The sequence below is a fragment of the Tachysurus fulvidraco genome, chromosome 8 (genome assembly GCF_022655615.1).
Source record: "Tachysurus fulvidraco isolate hzauxx_2018 chromosome 8, HZAU_PFXX_2.0, whole genome shotgun sequence".
NCBI lineage: Eukaryota > Metazoa > Chordata > Actinopteri > Siluriformes > Bagridae > Tachysurus > Tachysurus fulvidraco.
Genome location: NC_062525.1, coordinates 10,125,445 through 10,150,902, shown reverse-complemented (window position 1 = coordinate 10,150,902; position 25,458 = coordinate 10,125,445). Strand labels below are relative to the sequence as shown.

At 41.5% G+C, this 25,458-nt stretch overlaps 1 protein-coding gene across 1 annotated transcript in view; it reads left to right on the top strand.

The window, feature by feature from the left end:
- The first annotated feature begins 1,303 nt into the window (after positions 1–1,303).
- The window catches only part of slc9a3r1a (SLC9A3 regulator 1a), a 25,780-nt gene continuing 1,625 nt past the window's right edge, over positions 1,304–25,458 (top strand). Inside the window, exons 1-5 of the mRNA XM_027177511.2 lie at positions 1,304–2,041; positions 14,583–14,753; positions 17,036–17,189; positions 21,781–21,824; positions 25,243–25,356. Of these exons, the coding sequence (XP_027033312.2) occupies positions 1,493–2,041; positions 14,583–14,753; positions 17,036–17,189; positions 21,781–21,824; positions 25,243–25,356 (1,032 nt within the window). The 5' untranslated portion in view covers positions 1,304–1,492. The remainder of the gene's footprint in view (positions 2,042–14,582; positions 14,754–17,035; positions 17,190–21,780; positions 21,825–25,242; positions 25,357–25,458) is intronic.

Genomic DNA, 25,458 nt, shown 5'->3' with positions numbered 1-25,458 from the left:
TGCTTCAATCTACTCCTGGCCTAGCAAGAACCTGGGTTTGAATCACTTTTGTAATGGACAGCAGGTTCTTATTAGTGGGCAGGATTTATCATGGATCGTTTACCATTGAACTTTCTTTTTATTTGTCATGCTCTTTGATTAAGCTGATCTTTATCCTTTTGGTACTCACCAGTATACCTAAAGTTAAACAGACTGTATGAGAGAGCGTAGCGTTCACTTCAATTTCTATTTGCACAAGCTTAGATTTCACATTGTTGCCACTATGATGCCTATTATAAATGCATTGAAAACCAGATGGCACAATATGCATCTGAGCACAGGTTGACCACACCCTATTTGTTTGATTGATGCTGGATTATAAATTGTGTGGGGTGTGTTATCTGAACTCTAGCCAATGAAGAGACTCAAGATACAGTAATGTGTATCTACTACCAGTATCTGCCTTTTTCTGCATTGAAATGCTAAATATCTGTATGGGTGGGGAGATTCTGTGTAAAACGATTCTATATAAAGATTAAGATCTCGTCGGTGATTTATTTTTATATGATTTATCTAATGATAAAATTCACATGTGGCTTGGTTACACATTAAGTCAAATGACCCTTAATTTGATCCTGAGTTCTTGATCTCCATTTAAATGAGCTGTCAGAACTTCCTATTGAAAACCTTAAGCAATTAAAAAATGAGTAAGGTGTAGTAAGGTTAAAAGTTTGCATCCCCATTGCCCTTTTGTAGTTAATGTATTGAGAGTGTAAACCTATTACAGATCTGGAGAAAATGCAGATGTTTACAGAACAAAGAGTGGAAATATAGCTGGAAAAGAAAAAAAAAGTATGTATTATTGTTTAATATATTGAAAACAAACAAATAATTAAAAATAACTAATTATTATTATTATTATTATTATTATTATTATTATTATATATACCTATTATTATTTAATTTGTTAACATATTTAAAATGAATAAATAATAAATTAAAATAAACCGTATTTAACATAACATTTATTTATTATTTGTTTATTATTATTTATTTATTTAAATAATTTTAAGTAACTTTTCCAGTATGTTCACTTTCTTTCCTTCTTTGTTTTTTATTTATTCATACATACATCGATTATATACAAACTAAAAACAAACAAAAAACAAACAAAAAAACACACAAACCCAAAAGGCCACATCACAAGTGAGACGTCAGTGGAGACATGGGATAAGTACCAGGCTATTTCTGCTATGGGTGTTTGTAGAGTAAAATGCGACATCTGATTGGTCGGTTTTCCTGCCAGTCATAATTACGTCACATCGCTTTTAAGCAAAGCCGCGTTTAGACACTTGACGAGCGTGAAGCGCTTCTTAAGTCGAGCAACTTTAGAGGAAGTGTCACACGTCCTCCTTCACACGTCCACACTGACTACATGGGAACTTTCCCCTGTGAAGTGAAGAGTTTGTAAGTAAAGTTTCCTCCTGCAGTAAGTCAGTTGTGTTGTACAGCGATGTCCGGAGAGCTGAGGCCCAGACTTTGTGTGTTAGAGAAGGGCAGTGACGGTTACGGCTTCCACCTGCACGGGGAGAAGAACAAAGCGGGGCAGTTTATCCGCTTGGTGGAACCCGGGTCCCCTGCCGAGACCTCGGGGCTGAAGCCCGGGGACAAGCTGGTGTTCGTTAACGGTGACAGTGTGGATGGGGAGAGCCACCAGCAGGTCGTGTCCCGGATACGATGTGTAACGGGGGCGCTGGAGCTGATCGTCGTGGACGCTGAGACAGCTGAGTATCTCAGGAAACACAACTTGGAGTGCAGGAAGGAGTTCGTCGAGGAAGGAGTGCTTACATCAGGAGACCGAGTGGACACCGCTGCACAGGACAGGAACGGAACCGACAGGAACTCCAGCCCTGTCCCTGCCTCTGTCCCTGCTCCTATCTCTGTTCCTGCCTCTGTTCCTGTCCCTGCTCCTGCCTCTGCCCCTGCCTCTGTCCCTGCTCCTGCCTCTGCCCCTGCCTCTAACGGAGACATGGGCCTCGACACACTCAGCCTGAGCTCCAAGGTAAACCTAAATCACACACATGTTTTAATATACGTCCTGTCCTGCATGTAGCTTTCTGCGTCACAGGGTGAACACATGGGTTACATCTTAACTACAGATGGCAGATTTTTTTTGCCACCCTGAAATACACACCACATCCCTGACATCAGTTCACTCCTCAGACAACTTTACTATCAGACATAATGAATCGGAATGTATAAAGTACTGTTTGACAGATTTATGGAGTATTCATGTAAACGACACAGTTTCTTCTGTTGACATTTATACATTTAAACCTAATAAATCAGATATATTGCAAATGCTCTGTTCTGTGTGTGAACAGCTTTAAACTGTAAAACAGTTAAACAAACAAACGAAATGAATAAACAGGACTTTATAGGGGACACTAAAAATATAGATGCACAGGAATAAATACTGGGATGTAAAATCTATATAAAACCCTGACATCTGATGATACTTTATTTATCCTGACATTAATATATTTTTACATTCGCATGATATAAACATCCTGACTATATCTTTGTGTGCTTCCAGACTGTCTAATAGCCTAATTAGTGTCATGACATAATATTATAGTTATATATGTTATATATAGTTATAATATATTGAATTATATTATTATTATTATTATTTATTATTGTTATTATTATCATCATTTATTATTATTATTATTTATTACATTTGTATTTTTATTTTTTTATTTATTTAAATTAGACTGCAGATGTTCTGCCATTTTCAGTTTTTAACAAAACAATGTCTGTGGTAGGACCTCAAAAGATACAGCAACAATCCAAAAGTGATGTTTAAAGTTTGTTTCAGGTGGCAGATGAATAATTTAAAACATGCTGATGCAAAACATTAATCAGCTTTCATGCCCCATAATCATTGTGTGTAAGTGAAAGCAGTAAACTTCACCACTAACACTACACGAGTCTTTATTTTTATCTCAGGGTCTGACGCATGTTTGGCTTGTTAGACAGCCAGAGTTACATTTCTGGAGTTAAATTAACTATATGTGTTCCTATGTGGGACTCACAACCACAAACTACAAAATAATGATTGATGGATTGTGACTATGATATATGTGTGTGTGTGGTACCTTTTCTTTTCCTCCTGAGTAGGAGCTGTCACTGCTTGTACTCTAGCAGTCACTCCTTTGACGTCTCATTCAACTCTTAGAATGGTTTTACTCATGTTTACATTTTATTGTAAAATAATACTACGGAAATGTATCTGGTGCACGGTGGTTAGCATGATTGTATCACACCTATGGGGTAGGGTTTATTTAATTCCTCTCCCTCGTGTTGGTAGAGTTTGCATGCTTCGGGGGTTTCCTTTCCAGTCCAGTGGCATGTGTTGTGACATCTCTAAATTGTCTCTGTAACGTGTGAGTGTGTGTGGTATGGAATGATCTGCTCTGAATCACTTGAGATACGCTTCAGGTTCCAGGTGTATTGTAAGTGGTACATAATATGGCTGGCTGGACATTTAACAAGATGAAAGTGTTAAACAAGTATAAACTATTTTGTATTTTAAAGTGGTAACAGTATCTGTGATGCAGCTCTGCACATTCCTGCCAATCCATTTAAATGAGCAGCTTCACTCAGGAGGATTTTATTTTTCGGTTACAGAGCTAAATACAAAATGTAGAAACAAAACAAAGTCCTAAAGTGTTTTATTCTTCTTATACCAAAGGATTTTCTTATTTTATTAAAAAATATTTGTCGTTTTTAACTATTACAGTTGCATTTAATCTCATAAAACATCTGCAAAACACATTAGTTCCTGTTCTCACACAGGTTAGCCGTAAACATTCATTCCCTTTAAAGTGATTAAGACAAAAAAAATGCAGCTTGTCATGTTCTCCTCTTTGAGAGCTGCTCTCCCTCTTCTGGAAAACTTAAAGGAAGTAGATTTACCTCCACTAAAACTACAGACTCTTTCCAAATGCAATGAATAAACATCTCCTCCCAGACAATATCAGCATTTAACTGAATGTTCACTATATAGGTTTTGGTGTAAGTATGAAAAAACATTACTTTAAGGAACCGTGTTAGTACATGTGCAGTGATATAAACCTGGGAATTACTGTCTGAGCTGCTGTTTTTAAAATGAACTCAACACCTTCTGACCAGAATTGAGCATTCAGTAGTGTGTTGGGTCAGGTGTGTCCTGAAGCTTAGATGATGGCATATGACAAGATAAGATACAGACCGAACACTTATCAGGCATTACAGAGATAAAGCTAGCAGTTTCTGCCAAACTTTGGACCCTTTCTTAAGGAATCTTCAGCATGATGAGTTGTGCGTCATCCTTAAGATTTCTGGAATTTGGTGGTACAAGGTTGTAGAACTTCGTGTCTTAGATATGACTTACCCACTGGTTTGTTTATTTTTTCTTTTCCCCTGGTGTCTGAATCCACGATGCCTTTCGTTTAAGTGTGCCCTGACATTTCTGAAGGATTAGCTGGAATTCCTTTCAATTCAGGACCTCGAGAGCTGACACACAGCCCTTTTTTAAGTTGATGTCTTATTGGCAAACGCATCATGAGAGTTCAGTTACTTAAGCAAGAGTGGAACAAATCAAATCGCTTTAACATCATGTGGAGGCCACGCAGTTAACGTTTTTATTGCATGCTGTATGTATTTGTCCCAGTGATGAACATGGGCAGCTAGGCTTTGTGGAAACCATTAGCTGTGCAGGTAAATAGACCTGTTTTATTGTTGCAGCCGTCAACATGGCACACACAATATCAAAGTGCTTCTAACACGCTAGGACGTTTTTAAAACATACGATAGTGCTGCCAATAATACACTTCCAACTCGTACGACATTTACAGCAATTTAGATGAAGTCGGAAATGCCCGTGTTCATTACGCTGACTATAAAGAAACGGAGAGGCAATAAAAAAAGAGAGGCAATCTCCTTACTAAGGAGAATTAGATCTGAATGCTATTTTAAAATACTTTAACAACCACTGCAAACACCGCATTCAAGTTTTTGTTGTTGTTTTTTTTTTTTAAGATTTGAGCAGTGCTTTGGTGAGTGCCAACTCTGCAGGGTTTACCGAGCAGTGCTGGTTACTCTTTCACAGAATCGTTTAGCAACGTATCTATCTATCTATCTATCTATCACTCTTGTTCTGACTAGAAGAGAATCTTTAACCTTAGAGCCATAGTGCAGAAGATGCTCGGTTTTTACAGCTTAGGTTGTCACAAATGAACTTTTGTTATTTCATCATCCTGGGTTTTCCTGGTGGACAAATAGGTTCAGCAACCAGTGAATAGAACTCGTGCTCAACTCAACAATGAACAGAACTCATGATTCTTGTTGATATTTCGAAAAACAAAATCTTCATTTGGTGTGTATGTTTAAACAGATACACAGGGAATGCTAAATGAAAGAGACAGTAAAGTGATGGCCCAGGGGTATTATTAGGCTTGTCTAAGCTGATTCTAAGGTACACAGCCATTAGCTAATATCTATTTGATGTTTGTGCCCAAGCACATTATGACTCCTACGCTCACTCTCAGACATCGCTAACAGTTAAAACTAGGCTAAATATTACACAAGTGAAAGTTTCTCCATGTGGAGCATTGTATATGCACATTTCATCCAAGCAATTACCGAAGTGTTTTTTAAATCCTCATCATCCATGAATGACTCCTTTGTTGTTGGTTTTTTCTCAAACTCTTGCATTTTATGTTTTTTTTTTTCTTTCTTTCTTTTGGGATCATTCAGAAGTGAAGCCTGTGAATGGGCCATCCTCAGAGTGGCTGCCCATTTAACTCACACTAAGCCCCCTTTGTTTAAAGCCAACCCCAGTGGGGTGCTATTTGCAAAGTGAGATGAGTTTTTGGTGTGGAACGTACAGACACACACACAGTTTTGTGTTGTTCAGCCATTTTTCTGGCCTAATTCACAGAACAATCTGAAATAATGTAATATTGTAAAAATAAATATTTGTCAAATTCTACTGTATGTTGATGAACTGAGTTCAGGCAACTGTTGTCTTTTCAGACAGTGAGTTTGTATAAGAAGGTGTTTCTGAGTTTGAATAGAGAATAAAGTCGGATGTGTTGTGTGAGTAATTACAGAAGATGAATGCCTAAGATCCTGGCATGGAAACTTCCCTGAGTGTTAATCGTTTGTCATGTTGTTTGGACGACAGAAGTAGAAAAGGTGGCACATGCTATAGAATCAGTTTAATCTTTCAGGCAATCCCTTATCATGTAGTTAAAAAGGGTGTAGCGTGTCTCCTGTCAGCAGTCTTAACTCTGCATGGAAAGTTGACTAATCACTTATTAGCTAGAGAACTGATGTTCTTAAGATTTTGTAGTATTTTTTAACTGGTGGCTTTAATAATCCATGAAACAAACTTGGACTGTTCAGTTTTGATTAAAAAATGGTTTTACAACGACCTTGTGTCATAGTGCTGTGTGTATATGTTTGAGTGGTGTGTGTGTGAGTGTAGAGTGATGCTCTTTACGTGTGATCACTAAGTTGAGGTGCTTATCGTTCACACCAGTTAACCAGTAATTTTTATGACTAGCCAATTTGACTTTGCAGCAGATGCTATGGTCTCGTCTAGATTTGAGGAAGGGAGAGAAAGCACATTTAGAAAAAAACCACTTCCTGCAATACAGGGTTAGCGTTTTCCTGCCAGTGAATTGTTTGTTTTCAAAGAAGTAGGGCGTCACTCACACATTTTCTCGTTTTTTTTTTTTTTTTTTCTCAGCTTGTGAATTATCAAATTCTCCTTTGAACCCCACAATCATTGTACTTGTATTACAAAAGCCAACATTGAGCCATTAAAATCTACTTCTTTGCCTCCACCCCACCTACAGGCTTCTTACATAAGCTATCAATTGAAGCAACTGAAAGTCAGTATCATGAGCTCTCCGAGCAAGCTATAAAGTCATTAACCTTTGCTATGATGTTCATTAGGGATGGTGACAGAGCAGCGATCACTCAATGATCTTGTGGCTCCACGTTGTTTTATTTATTTATTTATTTATTTATTTTTTTAAATATGTTGAACAGATTAATTCCTGGAAAGAATATGCATCTTAAAAGCAAAGTATTTCACTTGATTAGGTTAATATGAATTTGTGCATAAATGTGTATATCATTTTCAAGGAGGCCAGGTTTCTGCTGTAAGGTTGTTTCTGAAGAAATCATGTGATGCCTCGTGTTACTAACAGTTATTTTTACATTCGGGCCTGTAAGTGAAACCTGCACCATGGTTAACAAGTAAACTTAGGAAAATTACATGGATCACATTTTAAATTAACTGCATTCTGCCTGTGCTAAACAATTCATGTAAATATGGCAAGGTTTAGTAGTCGCAGGCTCCCAACCTCAAACCCCAAATCCCCCCAATCCCATCCAAACTCCTACTATGTTGCCCTCTTCAACATAATCAAGCTCACAGACATACACAATGTTGTCTGTTGTTGCTGTGATTGACAGGGGAGAGGGACTACGCCGTCCATCCCACCCCAAGAGCACAACCAGGCGTACATATATTAGTCAATTTCCTGTGTCAACTCGCTTGATTTAAACTCGACAATTCAGTGTAACAAAGTGGGTGTGTTAGTGCAGGGGAAACACTATACGCCAGAGGTTTCTCCAAAACCGGGTGTGTTCTAGAGATGTAGAATTTGCTTTGAAGTATTCAGGTTTGTTATCTCTGGTAAAATGAATTTGAACAGAACGATAAAAGCATTTAGTCACGCCCCCGAACAGTGGTTTGACTGGTTTTCAGCTGACATGGCATCTGGATGAAGACAAGTGCTTACATATAGAAACTAAGTGTTTACTGTAGTGTTTTTTTTTTTTTTTTTTAAATCCTCCTTTTAACTGACTCCAGTTGACCTGGCTCTATGATGTATATTAGTGTTATAAGTTTAAAATAAAAACTCAAATTTAATTATATTTTTTCAAGAAAGATTCCTTCAATTCTTCTTGAATGCTGATACTCCGAATAATGCTTATACTTTCAGGATAACTTAGCTTGAACCCCTCAGAGGGGATCTTTTAAAGGGGCACGCCTTTTCATTGTGAAAGTTCCACGGCAGGATCACAGGCTCAGGACAGACAATGGCTCTGTTTCTAAAGCCCATTATAAACCAGACCTCTTCTCCTGAGCACTGGAGTAACATGGTCTACAGGATGTAAAGGTCAACATGAGACTATGCAGGCTGTACAATTCTGTGTATTGTAAAAATAGGAATTTTGTTTATCTTATCAATAACCGACATTGTTGCGTTAAGCTTCTGTGACAGGAAGGTTGTGGGAATAGACAGCAAGACACTCAATTACTAAGCTGTGTATTGGGTTTGAATTCTGCCTCATTTTTAGATCATTTAGAAAGAGCCGTCTTTCAAACTAGCCGCTGTGTCTTTACACATAAAATGTGTGGGATTCAATGCTTTCCTGTCCGTTTTCCTTTTTCAGGTTTGTTACTATTGTTATCTGTAGAGCGGTGGGTGTAATGTGTTCAGAGATGTGTGGGTAGTTCCCCAAAAGCAGAAAAAAGTACATGCCAAAACGGAAACAACAGTTTAGTGACCCGCCTCACAAGGACAAACACCACTTTCGAAACCCAAAATATCTGTAGCTTTAGTTCATCACCAGGGAAATAATAGTGTAATATTTATTGCTCAAGAATTAATTTCTATATCAAGTCTTTGTACTTTTTTCTTTTTTTCAAATTGTATTGCCCACAGCCAATAGAAACAAGCAATTCTGATAAATTAGGGATAAACGACCAGATGCTCGGAAACCCAGAAGAGTCTGAGCCCTCTGCATGTACACGTGTGCTTGGTATGACACTGTTACACTCTGTCAGCCTCTTCAGCATGCCAGAGCAAACACATGCCTAATTTAACACTCCACTATAACCTCATCATTGCCCTGATGGAGAGACCCAAACATTTAAGCCCTTGAACGTTCTTGGTGAAGGCTGCTTTATTTTCACCCAACCACAATCAAGTGTGACTTATTGCACAAAAACAAACAGCAATTCAATAAAATATTATTTATATAGCCCTTTTTAAAATGATTGAAAAAAAAAATTTTTGAAAAATTTTTTTTTATAACTGTCACAAAGCAGAATATAAATTATAAAATTGATCCCTAATGAGTAAGCCAGAGGCAACAGAGGCAAAAAACCTCTGTGGGATGATACGAGGAACACATTTAAGAAGACTTCAGACTTGTGAGCGACACCAGATTCTAAATATTTTCCTTTTTATAATTACAGTATATGGTCAAGTCCAGTTATGTAACTAGGAGCGTTTGATTAGCTCATTTATATGGGCACTAGCATAGTTTATGAGCTCATAATAGTTTTAAAAGGGAGTTAAATGAAGCGTTTGAGACGCTTTATATGGATGTAAAGAGTATCTTATCACATGCACATTTTCTCATGGAAACAGGATCAGTCGTTCTCTCATGACACTAAATGGATGTCACGCTCAGGAGTATCGGCTGCTATCTTCGAACTAAACTGAGCAGATTAGTTAATAGTTAGATTGATGGAATTAAATAATTGTATCATCCACTGTGTTTTTTTTAATCTTTTTTTGTGCATGGTCTGTTCATAAACTGAAACAGAATTTCTTTGTGGACTTTAACACAGAAAAGTACTAAAATTACTTAAGTGTATCGTTTTTTTTTTTTTTTTGCTGTCAAACATTGTGTATTGTCCCCTAAGCTACTTTCATGTCTTTAGCAGTATGAGTTCAGGTTCAAAAAATGGACAAGTTCTTTAAACAGTATTTAGACACCACAAATGACCTACAGGAGTTCCTTTTTGTAAGGTTGATGTTGAAATTACAGCCTCAGCACATCTATAGTAAGAAGTAATTAGCAGGATTGTGGTTCAGTTCTAGCCCAGTCTTCTAGGTGAATTGTTTTCATCCAACACAGTTACAAACGTTATGATGATTGCTGAAACTGCAATTTCAGTATCCTCCTTAAATTAAGGAGATGGCTAGGCCATTTGAGCACCTTCATCATTTTTATTAGAAACCAGTATTAAATTATTTTAATTGGAGTTTTGAGGTTGTTCTGATGAAATGTTTATTTACTCCCCAGATTTGATGGCTTGGCTTGTGAGATGAAACTATTCTTGGTAAAATCCTGGTACATTAGTCCATACACGTTTCCTTTGATGACATGGAATACCTCCATACAATACGCAGTGAAACAACCCCATATCACGATGTTTAATCCTCTTTACTTCATCATAAGGAATCATACGTACATCCCTTTCTTAAAACCTAACAAGCCGAAATATATTTAACGGGTTTGGATCACCATGCTTCTTGTTTTAGCAAAGGAGTTTTGTGTGAGATTTAAGAACATGGATTAGATAAGATTAGATTAGATTCATCTTAATTGTCATTGCACTTGGGAACAAGGCAAAGAAATGCAGATGATGATATCTGTGCAGTTCATTGCATATTGTTCTCTTTGTAACTGCTGTTCCTGCTGCTTTCAGGTCGTCCTGCAACTCTTTTTCAGTGACTCGTCGCTTTTCTCATACCTTCTTTATTATTAGTCAGAGATGCTTATTAGTCTGATTTCTCACATGGCTCTCCTGTTTTGAGACGATTCATTGGGATTTAATGAACCTTTCACTGCATTTTTCAAACCAAGTGTTTCATTACACTCACCATAAAATCTAACCTTTTTTAAAAAAAAAAAAAAAATTGAAATAATGAGACCAGCTGCATGAGAATATTGTTTGCAGCATTTCTGTTGAGAACTTTTATATACTCTGCAATTTTTCAGCATATTTATGCTTAGGACTGCATACTTTTTTTTTGTTTATGTTTCTAAGTACAAAGACATTGTGTGAGTGTGTAAATGTGAATTGGAGATATACTCTAAAGATGTATTAAATAACAAACACAAATGTCTGAATAGTTATCCTGTCATGATTTTATTTGGAGAATCAAAAGCGAGAAGACAGGTTTAAATGTACATTTATAATGTCTGTTATAAAAATATTGTTAACTTTATTTTAGTCCTATTATTAGTAACTGCTTTATCCTGTCGGGGCCACAGTGGGATCTGAGCCAATCCCAGGAAAACTGGACATAAGGCAGGAACACACCCTGGATGTGACAACTAGGGCAGGGCGCCATGCTCATACACTCTCTGACTTACACACACACACACACACACACACACACAAACACACGTCGACATGACTGGGTAATTTTAACCCTTCCATCTTCCTGCATGTTTTTTTGGGAGGTGCAAGGAAACCAGAGAGCCAGGAGGAATCTCGTGTGGAGTCTAGAACATTCTTTGCTCCACCACTTATATATTATATACAATGTGTATGAGATGTGTATATGTAAATTAATCAGAAATGTCAACCAATATTACATAACGGTCATGGACCTAGGTGTACCTTTTTATTTAATGAATTTATTTATTGTCCACTCTTACAGTCAAGCCAGTTCTCTGTTTCATCACTGAAATGAATTTCTATAAAGTGTAACTTTGCTTTCTAACTAGCTATTTCCGAACTTTACAGATTCAAGAGACTTTTTTGCAACAAACCCTGTAATAGTACGCATCACTATCGTTCAGAGACACGTATGTTCAGAGACATTTCTCAAAACAACTTCTTTACCTTTTACATTCAACTGTGTCACATAATGAAGGGCCACAGCGGTATTATCCTCCTGCTGTGGCTGGCTCTGAGCAGCCAGATCCTGATCAGTAACAATCTAATGCTCTTAATGTGACATATGGCCTAGTGGATTAGCTGTTGCGAATGGTAGAGTGCAATGTGGCCTCTCACTTCCTACACATCCTTTCAAAGAGCTTGCGTAGTTTCCTGAGCAGCCACATCTAGTTTCATTTGAACTGCGAGTGGTTGGTCAGGACTTTTTTTTTTTGAGAGAGAGAGAGAGATTAGATGCTGCTTTTTTTAATCCCCTGCAGAGGAAGTGGATGTTGACAGCAGAGTGACATAAAGGAAAATCATAGTGTGAATTTATTTAAAACAAATTAAATAAAGGTATATCTTAAATAGAAATGGAACATTCATGAGGTTAGGTTTGGTACAAGTCACTAAAAATGCTTATTTCTAGAATATAACCCCTAAGTATGACCCAAATCATGCTCCTAAAGCACTTTAATTTAGCTTAATGCATTACTCTTTAAAAAAAAAAAAAAAAAAAGGTTGACGCAAAAATAGAGTACAGTATTGAATTAATGGCTATTTGCCACTCTAGTGCATTTACAGTGCGGTATACTAATGTTATCCCTACAGTATACTAATTTTACCACCAACAGCATACTAATGTTATCCCTACAGTAGACTAATTTTACCCCAACAGCATACTAATGTTATCCCTACAGTAGACTAATTTTACCCCAACAGCATACTAATGTTATCTCTACAGTATACTAATGTTTCCCCTACAGTATACTAATGTTACCCCAACAGCATACTAATGTTACCCCTAAAGTATACTAATTCAATGGCCTTTTCTTTGCACTCACATTAAGGTAAAACTAAGTAACGAATGGGACTGAAAACTTAATGATTGACGTTTCTTTGTCATTGTCAGGAACACGAAGTATATAGAAGTCATATAACACAAAGTGCAGTTCAATAAAACAAAGAAAATATACTGTACATAGAGGGTAAAGATATTGAGTCAATTTAAAATTACATAATGACGTACAAAGAAATTATAATTTATAAAAATGTGTGGTTTTTCGAGGAAAAATCGCGAATGCAAATTAGTTAGGTTCAATGAAAATTTCACAGATTCGCGAATCCCATAACGTAAATGCAGGAGGTATTACTGTGTGTGTGTGTGTGTGTGTGTGTGTGTGTGTGTGTGTGTGTATATAAACACATACATACATACATACATACATACATACAAAACATTAATCAGTTTGTATTTTTGCACATTTGACTGACAAGGTTTGTGATTTGTTTTTTCCCCCTCCCCCTTCCCATTGCTCATCCTGAAGTAGATACACACAGATCCACTGCAGGACAGAGCAGATTAGTAATCTTGTCTGAGCCTAAACACCACCACCCACACTAACCCTGTTTTGCTGTGAGCACACATTTCAGACCGGTTCACTATCCCTTCATCACCTCTTGCTCATTGGAGATAAATACAAACACATTTAAATATTATTTTGTATTATGTTTCTTATGATCTGTAAAACCGCTTTGAGACCATCAAAGCACTGTGTTAAAAGCATTATACCAATACATTTGAATTGACTTGAAAGTAATAAAAAAGCTTTTTTTGGATCAGATGTACTGTACTGTACTGTACTGTCCTGATGTAGGTCCAGCTTTGTTCCAGGAAACTCACAAGGCTTATAGAGATTAGCATTCTTTGCTATTTGAATATCTGTGATGGTCACGGTTCACTGTCACTGTTCATATGAAAGTGTCTATGACAACTACACAGCACTAAACAGTTTAACTATTCATGTTACAAGTGCATAGGATATACCTCTATATAAATGAGTAAACACACTCAGCCGCCTGAAAAGTTATACCGATTAATCCCATTCAAGCATGGGGTTTTGCTTCCTGAACATTAGCTAACTAACGTTGTTAGGGAACATTATCTAACGTTAGCTAGCTAGCCTTGGTTGAATATATTACTTCTTTATTTGAGAATGCTTTTTAATAACTATCGGATTTCTAGCTATCGGATTTCTGCTGATATTTGCAAATGATAGCTAGGTAGATAGCTAGACAGTCGTGACTGGAATTTTATATTACTTTGTCTGGGTTAAATGTCTAGGACATAACTTAATCTTAGCATATATTTTGTAGCTGTATGATCGTGAGGACTAGACAAATTTTAAAATAAAAATTTTAAGGAACATGAGCTAAAGGTTTTCAGACATTAACAATTGAACAAGTTAAGTATATGTTTATTTGTCTTATTTTATTAATTAATCACAGATGTAAACTTGGGAATATTTATGAGAATATTGATGATCTTGAGAGAAAAGTCTTACTTTTCTTTCTTGAGTGCAAACTTTTGCTGACTTTCCCTGGGCTGGGTAAAACCTGGCTCATATATCACCCAGTCCATTGAAAAAGGAAGTATAAATGACGAGGCAGATTCATTAGTTCACACTGAAGCGGAACACACGGGCAGAGGTCGCACTGAAAATATCCGATCTTTTCAATGGTATACCATATTTTTCTATGTTTTATACGTTATTTCTGAAGCGGTATAGAAACAGAGCAGCTGTATTTTTGCCATGTAATCTTTGCTTGGTGTCGTTTATTATATTGTACTGCTTTGTGAAGTTTGGACCTCTTTGTGACCACTGTTTAAAAACTTTCACATTTATGAGGAAATTAGATTTCTATCAGCTTAAGTGCTCTGTTTGTGTAAATTATATAGGATTTCATGTCATTATACTCTGTAATAGTCTTTATTATTTAATGAACATTCCCAGAGTTCTGCGTTTTCTCAGTCTTATGCTTTTAACTGAAAACGCTTGTTTCTCACTTGTAGGAATCAAGGAATGAGCTTCGTCCCCGTCTCTGTCAAATGAAGAAAGGTGCCACAGGTTACGGCTTCAACCTGCACAGTGACAAGTCCAAAACAGGCCAGTATATCAGGGCGGTGGATGACGACTCTCCGGCAGAGAAATCTGGACTTCGACCCCAAGATAAAGTAGTGCAGGTACAATACTCCCAACCCCTCCTAACAGCTTTGTAACATACAGGTGCTCAGGTCCTTCTGGACTCAACACACACTATCCTGTCCCACTCTGGCTAAAAACAGAGACTCGTGATTTAATCTAGCAGTCTAGACACCAGTGTTTGGTGGGAAGTAAAGTGAATCGTTCATGTTGGGAACATGAGAATAGCAATTTGTTGCTCTATCATATCCAAACATTTATACCACGTTAAAGAGTAAAGGCTCGACTTTCCGTATGGCCTCTGAGGTACTATAGCGTGTCTAAATTAATCTCATTGTGCCCCAGAGCAGGAGTGGTCATTGTATCAGCAGACTCTCTGGGAGTAGACAGATTAGAGCACAACTCAGCAGGAGTCAGATTGCAATGCTTTTGTTATCCAGAAGAATGTTAGGATGAAGAAACCAGACTCTGAATAATCCATTTAAAACTTTAAAAATGGCTCTGAGGTGTCTCGGGAGAGACGGAAATCCATGAATGGAATGGAAATATAACCACATTAGAGAGCTGTCTCTTTTTACCCCTTGTAATTTATCTGCAATTTCATGAAATTGAATTTATAAAACGAATTTTAAGGTTTAAGATTTTGGTTGATTTCAGGTTTAAGATCTTAATTTTTGTTATTTTACATGCTACCTTATGGCGATGGGGTGCAAGTGTTCTCAATTTGTTAATTGGGGTAGAGATTATGCCAGACAGTGAGCAAGCTGTATTATTGATAGCTTGAATGCTGCTACCTGCGTGTAGCTTATTAGGTTATGCTGTAGGGTAAAGTATTCTCAATCCTCAGTTGTGTTTTTCCAGGGCTTCACACCAGTGGTCAGTGACCTGGGGATTGTAAAGGCCTGCAGCCAACTGGAACATGGTCCAGCTCTGGATTCGTGCCCTGTTCCTAATGTGTGCATCTCTAACTGAACTTCCCTCAATCCTGATCACTCTGGTCTAGTTCTTTTCTCTAAATGAAAAGGGTTATCATGTTGGCGTGAAAAATAGTTCAGGCTGTTTGACTAAAGACATTTATTTGTTTATGTGTTAAGCCGTTTGATGAATTCCTGCTCGGCTCTGTAGTGTCAGGCTTCTCTACATCCTGTTACGGAAGGGATTTCCATCTTAAAGGCCATTTGCGGTGCTACCAAGACGGAATAGTAATTTGAGTGTTGGCAATAGTCGAAGAAAGAAAAAGCTTTCACGCTCTCCAAATCGTGTTTTTCCACCAACGCCACTCCAGTCCAATGTGCCGAGAGTAGACGGATATGGAAATGTCAAGGAAAAAAAGAGATAAATCTTGAGGTTTTCCTGACCTAGAAAACGAAACCTTACACAGTCAACATGTCTGCTTCTACTACCCAGACCTGCATTTAAATCACTTATGGATTATATATATATATAAATTTGAATATATAATTTTGTCAAATTATATGTCTTAAACATAAGATGTTAAATTTTGTGCTCACTAGATGTTCAGATATTTTTCCATTTCATATTTATCAAACAGACAGTGATTCAGTCTGGGAAGCTTTCCGCCTGCACTGGAAATGCACCGTCAGCACATTTTCCACTTCATGAATATTGAAAGTGTGTGTGCTTGTGTGTCTGTTTGTGTTTTTGTGTGTGTGTGTGTGTGTGTGTGTGTGTGTGTGTGTGTGTGTGTGTGTGTGTGTGTGTGTGTGTGAGTGTGGCATATCCCATGTGAAGGCCACGGGCTGTTGTTTGCTTGCCGCTCTATAATAGCCTGGGAAATGGGAGGCTGGGAGCGACATTCCACAGAGCCCACTCCTCTGCCCTCATTCTCCCACATACACATTCCTCAGCACTGAGACAGAACCACAGTGTTTCCTCAGGTGTCTCCTCTCACACAGCGCTCTCTGCTGCCTCCATGTCCACAGAGCTGAACTTTACACCATGTTCAGCCTCCCTTCATGCCCCTCAACCCTCTCGGAGTGACTCCGTGTACACCTCAGTCCTGATTTGTGTTCAGACATTTATGAATTCTTGATGCCTCTTAATGATTTATTTGCTTTGCATACTTTACAGAAAACCTTTCAGCAAAGCCCAAAATGTCTGACTATTTTGTGAAAGAGGGTATAGATTATTTTTCCCTCATATCCTCTACACAATTTAGTGTTTGTTAGCCTGTGGGTTTTTCATGCACAACAACTAGTTTCTGCAACTTTAACAGTTTTTAACAACTTTAACCCTTTTCTGTTGTGCCTCCTTCACTGTTCACTCTTTCCTGACTCTTTTTTCTCTCTGTTTGGTGTGTCAGGTGAACGGCATAGCTGTTCATGGCTTGCAGCACTCAGACGTGGTGGCTGCCATCAAGGCAGGAGGAGATGAGCTGCAGCTGCTGGTTGTGGATCCAGACACGGAAGCTTTCTTTATGAGCTGCCAGGTTCTTCCCACTGAGGAGCACCTCACAGGTAAACCACTATGAAGACCCTCAGATTATTTACTTACAGTGTATGTACTGTGTGTTTGTCTGTGCGTGCGTGCGTGGGAGTGTCTGTGCGTGCGTGCGTGGGAGTGTCTGTGCGTGCGTGCGTGCGTGGGAGTGTCTGTGCGTGCGTGCGTGCGTGGGAGTGTCTGTGCGTGCGTGCGTGGGAGTGTGTGTGCGTGGGAGTGTCTGTGCGTGCGTGCGTGCGTGGGAGTGTCTGTGCGTGCGTGCGTGCGTGGGAGTGTCTGTGCGTGCGTGCGTGCGTGGGAGTGTCTGTGCGTGCGTGCGTGGGAGTGTCTGTGCGTGCGTGCGTGCGTGGGAGTGTCTGTGCGTGCGTGCGTGCGTGGGAGTGTCTGTGCGTGCGTGCGTGGGAGTGTCTGTGCGTGCGTGCGTGGGAGTGTCTGTGCGTGCGTGCGTGGGAGTGTCTGTGCGTGCGTGCGTGGGAGTGTCTGTGCGTGCGTGCGTGGGAGTGTCTGTGCGTGCGTGCGTGGGAGTGTCTGTGCGTGCGTGCGTGCGTGCGTGGGAGTGTCTGTGCGTGCGTGCGTGCGTGGGAGTGTCTGTCTGTGCGTGCGTGCGTGGGAGTGTCTGTCTGTGCGTGCGTGCGTGGGAGTGTCTGTCTGTGCGTGCGTGCGTGGGAGTGTCTGTCTGTGCGTGCGTGCGTGGGAGTGTCTGTCTGTGCGTGCGTGCGTGGGAGTGTCTGTCTGTGTGTGCGTGCGTGCGTGCGTGGGAGTGTCTGTCTGTGCGTGCGTGCGTGGGAGTGTCTGTCTGTGCGTGCGTGCGTGGGAGTGTCTGTCTGTGCGTGCGTGCGTGGGAGTGTCTGTCTGTGCGTGCGTGCGTGGGAGTGTCTGTCTGTGTGTGCGTGCGTGCGTGCGTGGGAGTGTCTGTCTGTGTGTGCGTGCGTGCGTGCGTGCGAGTGTCTGTGCGTGCGTGCGAGTGTCTGTGCGTGCGTGCGAGTGTCTGTGCGTGCGTGCGAGTGTCTGTGCGTGCGTGCGAGTGTCTGTGCGTGCGTGCGAGTGTCTGTGCGTGCGTATGTGCGAGTGTCTGTGCGTGCGTATGTGCGAGTGTCTGTGCGTGCGTATGTGCGAGTGTCTGTGCGTGCGTATGTGCGAGTGTCTGTGCGTGCGTATGTGCGAGTGTCTGTGCGTGCGTATGTGCGAGTGTCTGTGCGTGCGTATGTGCGAGTGTCTGTGCGTGCGTATGTGCGAGTGTCTGTGCGTGCGTGCGTGCGAGTTTCTGTGCGTGCGTGCGAGTTTCTGTGCGTGCGTGCGTGCGAGTGTCTGTGCGTGCGTGAGTGTGTCTGTGCGTGCGTGCGTGCGAGTTTCTGTGCGTGCGTGCGTGCGAGTGTGACTGTGCGTGCGTGAGTGTGACTGTGCGTGCGTGCGAGTGTCTGTGAGTGTGCCTGTGCGTGAGTGTGCCTGTGCCTGTGCGTGAGTGTGCCTGTGCCTGTGCGTGAGTGTGAGTGTGAGTGTGAGTGTGAGTGTGAGTGTGAGTGTGAGTGTGAGTGTGAGTGTGCGTGTGCGTGTGCGTGTGCGTGAGTGTGAGTGTGAGTGTGAGTGTGAGTGTGAGTGTGAGTGTGAGTGTGAGTGTGAGTGTGCCTGTGCGTGAGCGTGAGCGTGAGCGTGCGTGTGCCTGTGCGTGAGCGTGAGCGTGAGCGTGAGCGTGAGCGTGAGCGTGAGTGTGCCTGTGCGTGAGCGTGAGTGTGAGCGTGAGTGTGAGCGTGAGTGTGAGTGTGCGTGTGCCTGTGCGTGAGTGTGCGTGTGCCTGTGCGTGAGTGTGCGTGTGCCTGAGTGTGAGTGTGCCTGTGCGTGAGTGTGAGTGTGCCTGTGCGTGAGTGTGAGTGTGCCTGTGCGTGAGTGTGAGTGTGCCTGTGCGTGAGTGTGAGTGTGCCTGTGCGTGAGTGTGAGTGTGCCTGTGCGTGAGTGTGAGTGTGCCTGTGCGTGAGTGTGAGTGTGCCTGTGCGTGAGTGTGAGTGTGCCTGTGCGTGAGTGTGAGTGTGCCTGTGCGTGAGTGTGAGTGTGCCTGTGCGTGAGTGTGCCTGTGCCTGTGCGTGAGTGTGCCTGTGCATGAGTGTGCGTGCGTGTGCCTGTGCGTGTGCGTGAGTGTGAGTGTGCCTGTGCGTGCGTGAGTGTGCCTGTGCGTGCGTGTGAGTGTGCCTGTGCCTGTGCGTGAGTGTGCCTGTGCCTGTGCGTGAGTGTGCCTGTGCCTGTGCGTGAGTGTGCCTGTGCGTGAGTGTGCCTGTGCGTGAGTGTGAGTGTGCCTGTGCGTGCCTGTGCGTGAGTGTGAGTGTGCCTGTGCGTGCCTGTGCGTGAGTGTGAGTGTGCCTGTGCGTGAGTGTGAGTGTGCCTGTGCGTGAGTGTGAGTGTGCCTGTGCGTGAGTGTGAGTGTGCCTGTGCGTGCCTGTGCGTGAGTGTGAGTGTGCCTGTGCGTGAGTGTGAGTGTGCCTGTGCGTGAGTGTGAGTGTGCCTGTGCGTGAGTGTGAGTGTGCCTGTGCGTGAGTGTGAGTGTGCCTGTGCGTGAGTGTGAGTGTGAGTGTGAGTGTGAGTGTGCCTGTGCGTGAGTGTGAGTGTGAGTGTGCCTGTGCGTGAGTGTGAGTGTGAGTGTGAGTGTGCCTGTGCGTGAGTGTGCGTGTGCCTGTGCGTGAGTGTGAGTGTGCCTGTGCGTGAGTGTGAGTGTGCCTGTGCGTGAGTGTGAGTGTGCCTGTGCGTGAGTGTGAGTGTGCCTGTGCGTGAGTGTGAGTGTGCCTGTGCGTGAGTGTGAGTGTGCCTGTGCGTGAGTGTGAGTGTGCCTGTGCGTGAGTGTGCCTGTGCGCGAGTGTGAGTGTGCCTGTGCGCGAGTGTGAGTGTGCCTGTGCGCGAGTGTGCCTGTGCCTGTGCGCGAGTGTGCCTGTGCCTGTGCGTGAGTGTGCCTGTGCCTGTGCGTGAGTGTGCCTGTGCCTGTGCGTGAGTGTGCCTGTGCCTGTGCGTGCGTGCGTGTGCCTGTGCGTGCGTGCGTGTGCCTGTGCGTGCGTGCGTGTGCCTGTGCGTGCGTGCGTGTGCCTGTGCGTGAGTGTGAGTGTGCCTGTGCGTGAGTGTGAGTGTGCCTGTGCGTGCGTGAGTGTGCCTGTGCGTGAGTGTGAGTGTGCCTGTGCGTGAGTGTGAGTGTGCCTGTGCGTGAGCGTGAGTGTGCCTGTGCGTGAGTGTGCCTGTGCGTGAGTGTGAGTGTGCCTGTGCCTGTGCGTGAGTGTGAGTGTGCCTGTGCCTGTGCGTGAGTGTGAGTGTGCCTGTGCGTGAGTGTGAGTGTGCCTGTGCGTGAGTGTGAGTGTGCCTGTGCGTGAGTGTGAGTGTGCCTGTGCGTGAGTGTGAGTGTGCCTGTGCGTGAGTGTGAGTGTGCCTGTGCGTGAGTGTGAGTGTGCCTGTGCGTGAGTGTGAGTGTGCCTGTGCGTGAGTGTGAGTGTGCCTGTGCGTGAGTGTGAGTGTGCCTGTGCGTGAGTGTGAGTGTGAGTGTGCCTGTGCGTGAGTGTGAGTGTGCCTGTGCGTGAGTGTGCGTGTGTCTGTGCGAGTGTCTGTCTGTTTGTGTGTGTGAGAGAACACCATGAGCTTTCATTCTGGCATGTGATTCCAGAGGTTTTTGCACATATGCATATTTTCAGCCATTGAACCTTAAGCTTTCTGTTCTCACTGGCTGACATTTCCCTCTCACTCTCTCACACTCTCTCTCTCACACACACACACACACACACACACACACACACACACACACACACACACACACACACACACACACACACACACGCTGTGAGCATGTTGCTGTTTAAACATTAACTCCCAGCCTCTATCTTGACATGAGAGTATTAGTCAAAGTCAACAACGTTCTTTCAGCAGGTCGGCTTGGAAACTGTGTCCATAGCAACAGCCTGGGCTCAAACATTTTCAGTAGTTTGATGTGTCCAGCTCTTAATATTCCCTGCTCATAACTTTGGACTTTGCTTATTGACCTGTTGGTTAATAGGTAATACTCTACATTATCATGCACATGCTCAATGTTTAACTGGGAACAAGTCATTCATTTATTTGCAGACATTCTGTCTTGTACAATAGACCATGTAACATCATGGTCATAGGACATAAATGCCACCTGATGTCTGCAGATGTGTACAAAACTCATTTTCTGGATTTTATGGATTAAATATCTTTTTAGCGCCCTGCTGTTGGAGAGGAGTCCATATGTAAACTCACAAAAATTGTAAAACTGCTTAATTGTACGCCATGTTCCAGTGCTATTTACAGTATTTGTACTTGTCATTAACACATGTCACACATTTGCAGAAACCTTTTGTGCAAAAAAAAAACTTAATATGTGGTATCTCATCGTTAGGTCTTATGCTGTGCTTGTAGTGGCTAAAATAACAAGTATTTTGTTTCATTTTAAGGACAGCCGGATTGTTAGGATGCAGGTGTTTTTTTGCAGACAAGTTTGTCTTAAAATAAAAAAAAAAATGAACAGCATGTGTTCAGTGTTGTTTAGGTGGATGTACATATGTAGGAAGTAGTGACTAGACAGGAATCTTATCGGCTAACCTTATTCTTGTTTGTTCTTAGGTCCTCTTCCGGAACCTGATAACAGCGGAGATGCTGAAGAAAAGGTAAAAACATTTGTTGTCAGAATTAGAAAATCAAGCTTTTTAAAATGTACGTGTTCATTGTGTTTGTGATTGGCACCGATTCAGTCTAATGCCAACTCGAGTGTGCGCCATTTTGTTCGTCCCACATCTTCGTCCCACACGCAAACACTAATATCGAAACAGCAGCTGTACAGTTTCACAATGATGTGTAGAACTCACACCTGACCTGTACAGTGCGAGTGCGCTCGCCTCACAGTCGCTGAGACTCTGCCTCTAAACATCTGCTTTCTTTTGTGATCGAAACACGTCAAACCTGCATCTACAAAAAGATCGAGAAGCATCAGATGTTGACATTTAGTGTGCCTGAATGCAAACTATAAATAGGTCACCCAGTGTAGAGACTAAAAAAAAGAAAGCTGATAAGAAGAACAGTAATGGGAGAGATGGGTGTCATGACTAGGGTACAGTGTACAGACTCACGTGAGTTCGTCGTACGTTTTATGCAAAATAATCTCAAACTTGTGAAATGGCTTCATCTGGCCTGAAATTTTGTCCCTAGATGCTGTGTATGTTCTATTTTTTCCCCACTGTATCCTATTTGTGTGTCATATTTATTTTGACCTTAGTCACCAAGGCTTAGTGGCTCTATTGTTACATCAAGGACAGCCGTAAGAAGCTACACTGCATGTTCTACCGTGTATCATTGTCTATGTGAAACTATTTGAATTTGAAATATTACATTTAGATGAATCATCTGCCTCAATGTATTATTTATTTTTTTTTAGTGAATTTATCCCTCGGCTTATTTTTGCAACCTGTTACACGTTTAAACACAATTTTTAATAAGCGTAATAAATGAAATGATCTAATAGTGAAACAGATCAAAATTTGTTGTTTTAGAATTGTAGAATTCTTTATCCTTTCAAAGGATTATTGGCTGTAACTGGTGGTAATCAGTAGAATAGATAATTATGTGTTGAAAAAGGGGAGTAGCTTTAGATCACAGCCTGATAGCTAACAGTTTACAGCCCGAGCAGGATCTCATTGTGATCTAGCCCTGATCTAGCCCTCTGTGCTCCAATGTCTGTGCTGTGAGCTGAAGTGGGTGCGCCACAGAAAGCAAAAGAAAATAGAGAGAAAAGTGCAGGGCAAAGTCTTAGGGTGAATATCCTGATTAAGACAAACTGGTTACACAGTTACACAGTTAAATGAGTTTTACTGTTAAGGATCACACTCTAAAGCCCTCATTGATGCACCATACTCATGTGCTGTACTTTTATTCTGCTTCTTCAGCAGAACACTGTACTGCACCAGGAGCGGATCTGGTTCATACAGTGTGTTTACATGCAAGTGAATAATCCCCATAAAAAAAAAAAACCTTCATGTAAACGCCGTACATCGATCCGATCGAGCTCGCTCCAGATGAAATTTTGATGGGATGAACGGGCCAGGTTAGATCGAAAATAATCTGCTAAATAGGACAAAGTTAGCCATAACATATAAACCGATATTTGAATCGGATTGGAACGTTTAGGGTACGTACTGTATAAACTAAACTTTCTAAAATCTGATCCAATTTGTTAGGATTTTCATAAGACATAATTAACCATGCAGACACTCGAATCAAACTATTTTCTCAATCGGATTCAACAACACTTTGCGCATTGGTGTGAACAGGACGACAGCCGCTAGCTCCGTAACGCACACGCAAACAAGTATTTAAATAGGATCACAATGTTTAGGGTACGAACAGTATAAACAGTACTTTTGGGTAGGTGGAACTTGCCGCATGTAAACATACCCAGCGTTTGTGTTTGTTTGTGTGTGTGTTGTGGAACTTGTCTAATCGAGCTCATTAGCTTAAGGCTGATCAGTGCGTATATAAAAAATGAAAAAAACAGACATTAAGCAAACACAAGGTTCTTAAACATGTAGCACCTCCTTAGACAAGTTGTTGTGGTGGAACGTCGGTCACAATGAGTTATTGACCTTTTCCTTCCAGAGAGGAGATGACATCCTGCAGGGTGGAGCAGCACACAGGCTGGAGTTTGTTAGTCTGACAGCTTTCTAATGAGAGAAACACGACTGTAACTGGATGATCTGTCCTTAGTGAGACATTACACACAGGTTCTGATCAACATCTTTTTTTTTTTCTCTCGCTTTTTTTCTATTTGTATGATGCCACTTTGTGAGCAAACCTAAAAAAATCATGTTAGGAAGGAATTGTTTAAGGTGCAGGAACTGGGTTTTATTTGTACATCCTATACTTACTTATGAGTCTGAAATGAAGAACAGCAGACAGAATGTTACTAAAGCATCTGTTTTGCTTTCAAAAAGTTTGGTGAAAAGCTCCACCTGCACCACAGCGCTGTAACACTTGTTCTGTAAGCGTGTGCTACAGAAACCACTAGACTGTGGTTAAAGCAACACGGCGTCCGGAAGATCATGTCAAACTCAGCCACTGCCTGTTTAGTTACTATATAACTAGTAACTTCTCTGTGTGTCATGGTGCCGATGGCTTCTGGGTGTGGATTGTAAACGCAGCGGAGCTCAGAGACTGGAAACTCAATCTCAAGGCTGCTCTCTAGTGGACAGAGTAGAAGAGAAGGAGCTTGTAGCCGAGGTTTGGTAGACACCTGATTATTGTTCGCTCTGCTTGTGATAGAAATGAGGAATGAAATACGACAAGGCGTTTCACCACTCCTGAGATCATCTTTCATTAAAAGCACACCCTTAAGTGTTTCATTACACATTGATTTGCCTGATTCCGCAAGTTTCTGACTTATCTGTATCATTTTTTTTTTTTGTAGTGTACGTTGTGACTCGTCCATGTAACCGGTGTAGTTGAGAAACATTCACACTGGCTGCATTTAACACGGAACAAAAACATTGTGGGTTCTTGTGCCACCGTGTGAGTGTGGTGTTCTTATAGCAATGGAGACCACAGTACTGTAGAAATCTCAAATCTGAACAAATCTCAAATCTCAGAAAGCTTTGTTTTCCCTAACAGCAGCTCTGAAAGGTCAGAGGTCTGTATTAATATCCCGTATTGAGACATTATTGATCTGCCTGTAAATCCTAAGTGCTTTTTTTTTGTGTGTGTTTTTAATTTTTGAGAGTGTAGAAAGATGTAAGTGGTACATAAGTGAGAACATTAAAGTAATTCCCAGTGGTTAAAGACATTTAACATTAAAGTAATTCCCACATAATCTCATTTTTGACGTTGATAATACGCTGCTGTGTTCTCCATCCAAACACCTTTCAACCAATCAGAGATGAGAATTCAACAACGTGCTTTAACTGAAATTTATTTTTTTTTTGCCTCTCGTGTGATTGTGTTCCTGTTCGTGCACGTGGCTGGATCGTTGTGTTAAACTCGAGCAGTGTTCAGTGGTTTGATGGTCACTATGAGACCCGATTTGACTTTGCTATTGTGCAGGTGAAGGAGGAAGCGGTTCAGGAAGCCCAGCTGATGTCAGAGAGTCCCACTCCATCCAACGCTTCCTCCACTGCATCCATCCCCGCTGAGACGGCCAGCATTCCCTCATCACAGGTCAGTCTGACTGCACACACCATACACGTACCACCACTGCCATCACAGGCCGAGGGGATGTGGTAGCCTACACACACTGGGTGTGAACACATACACACACTG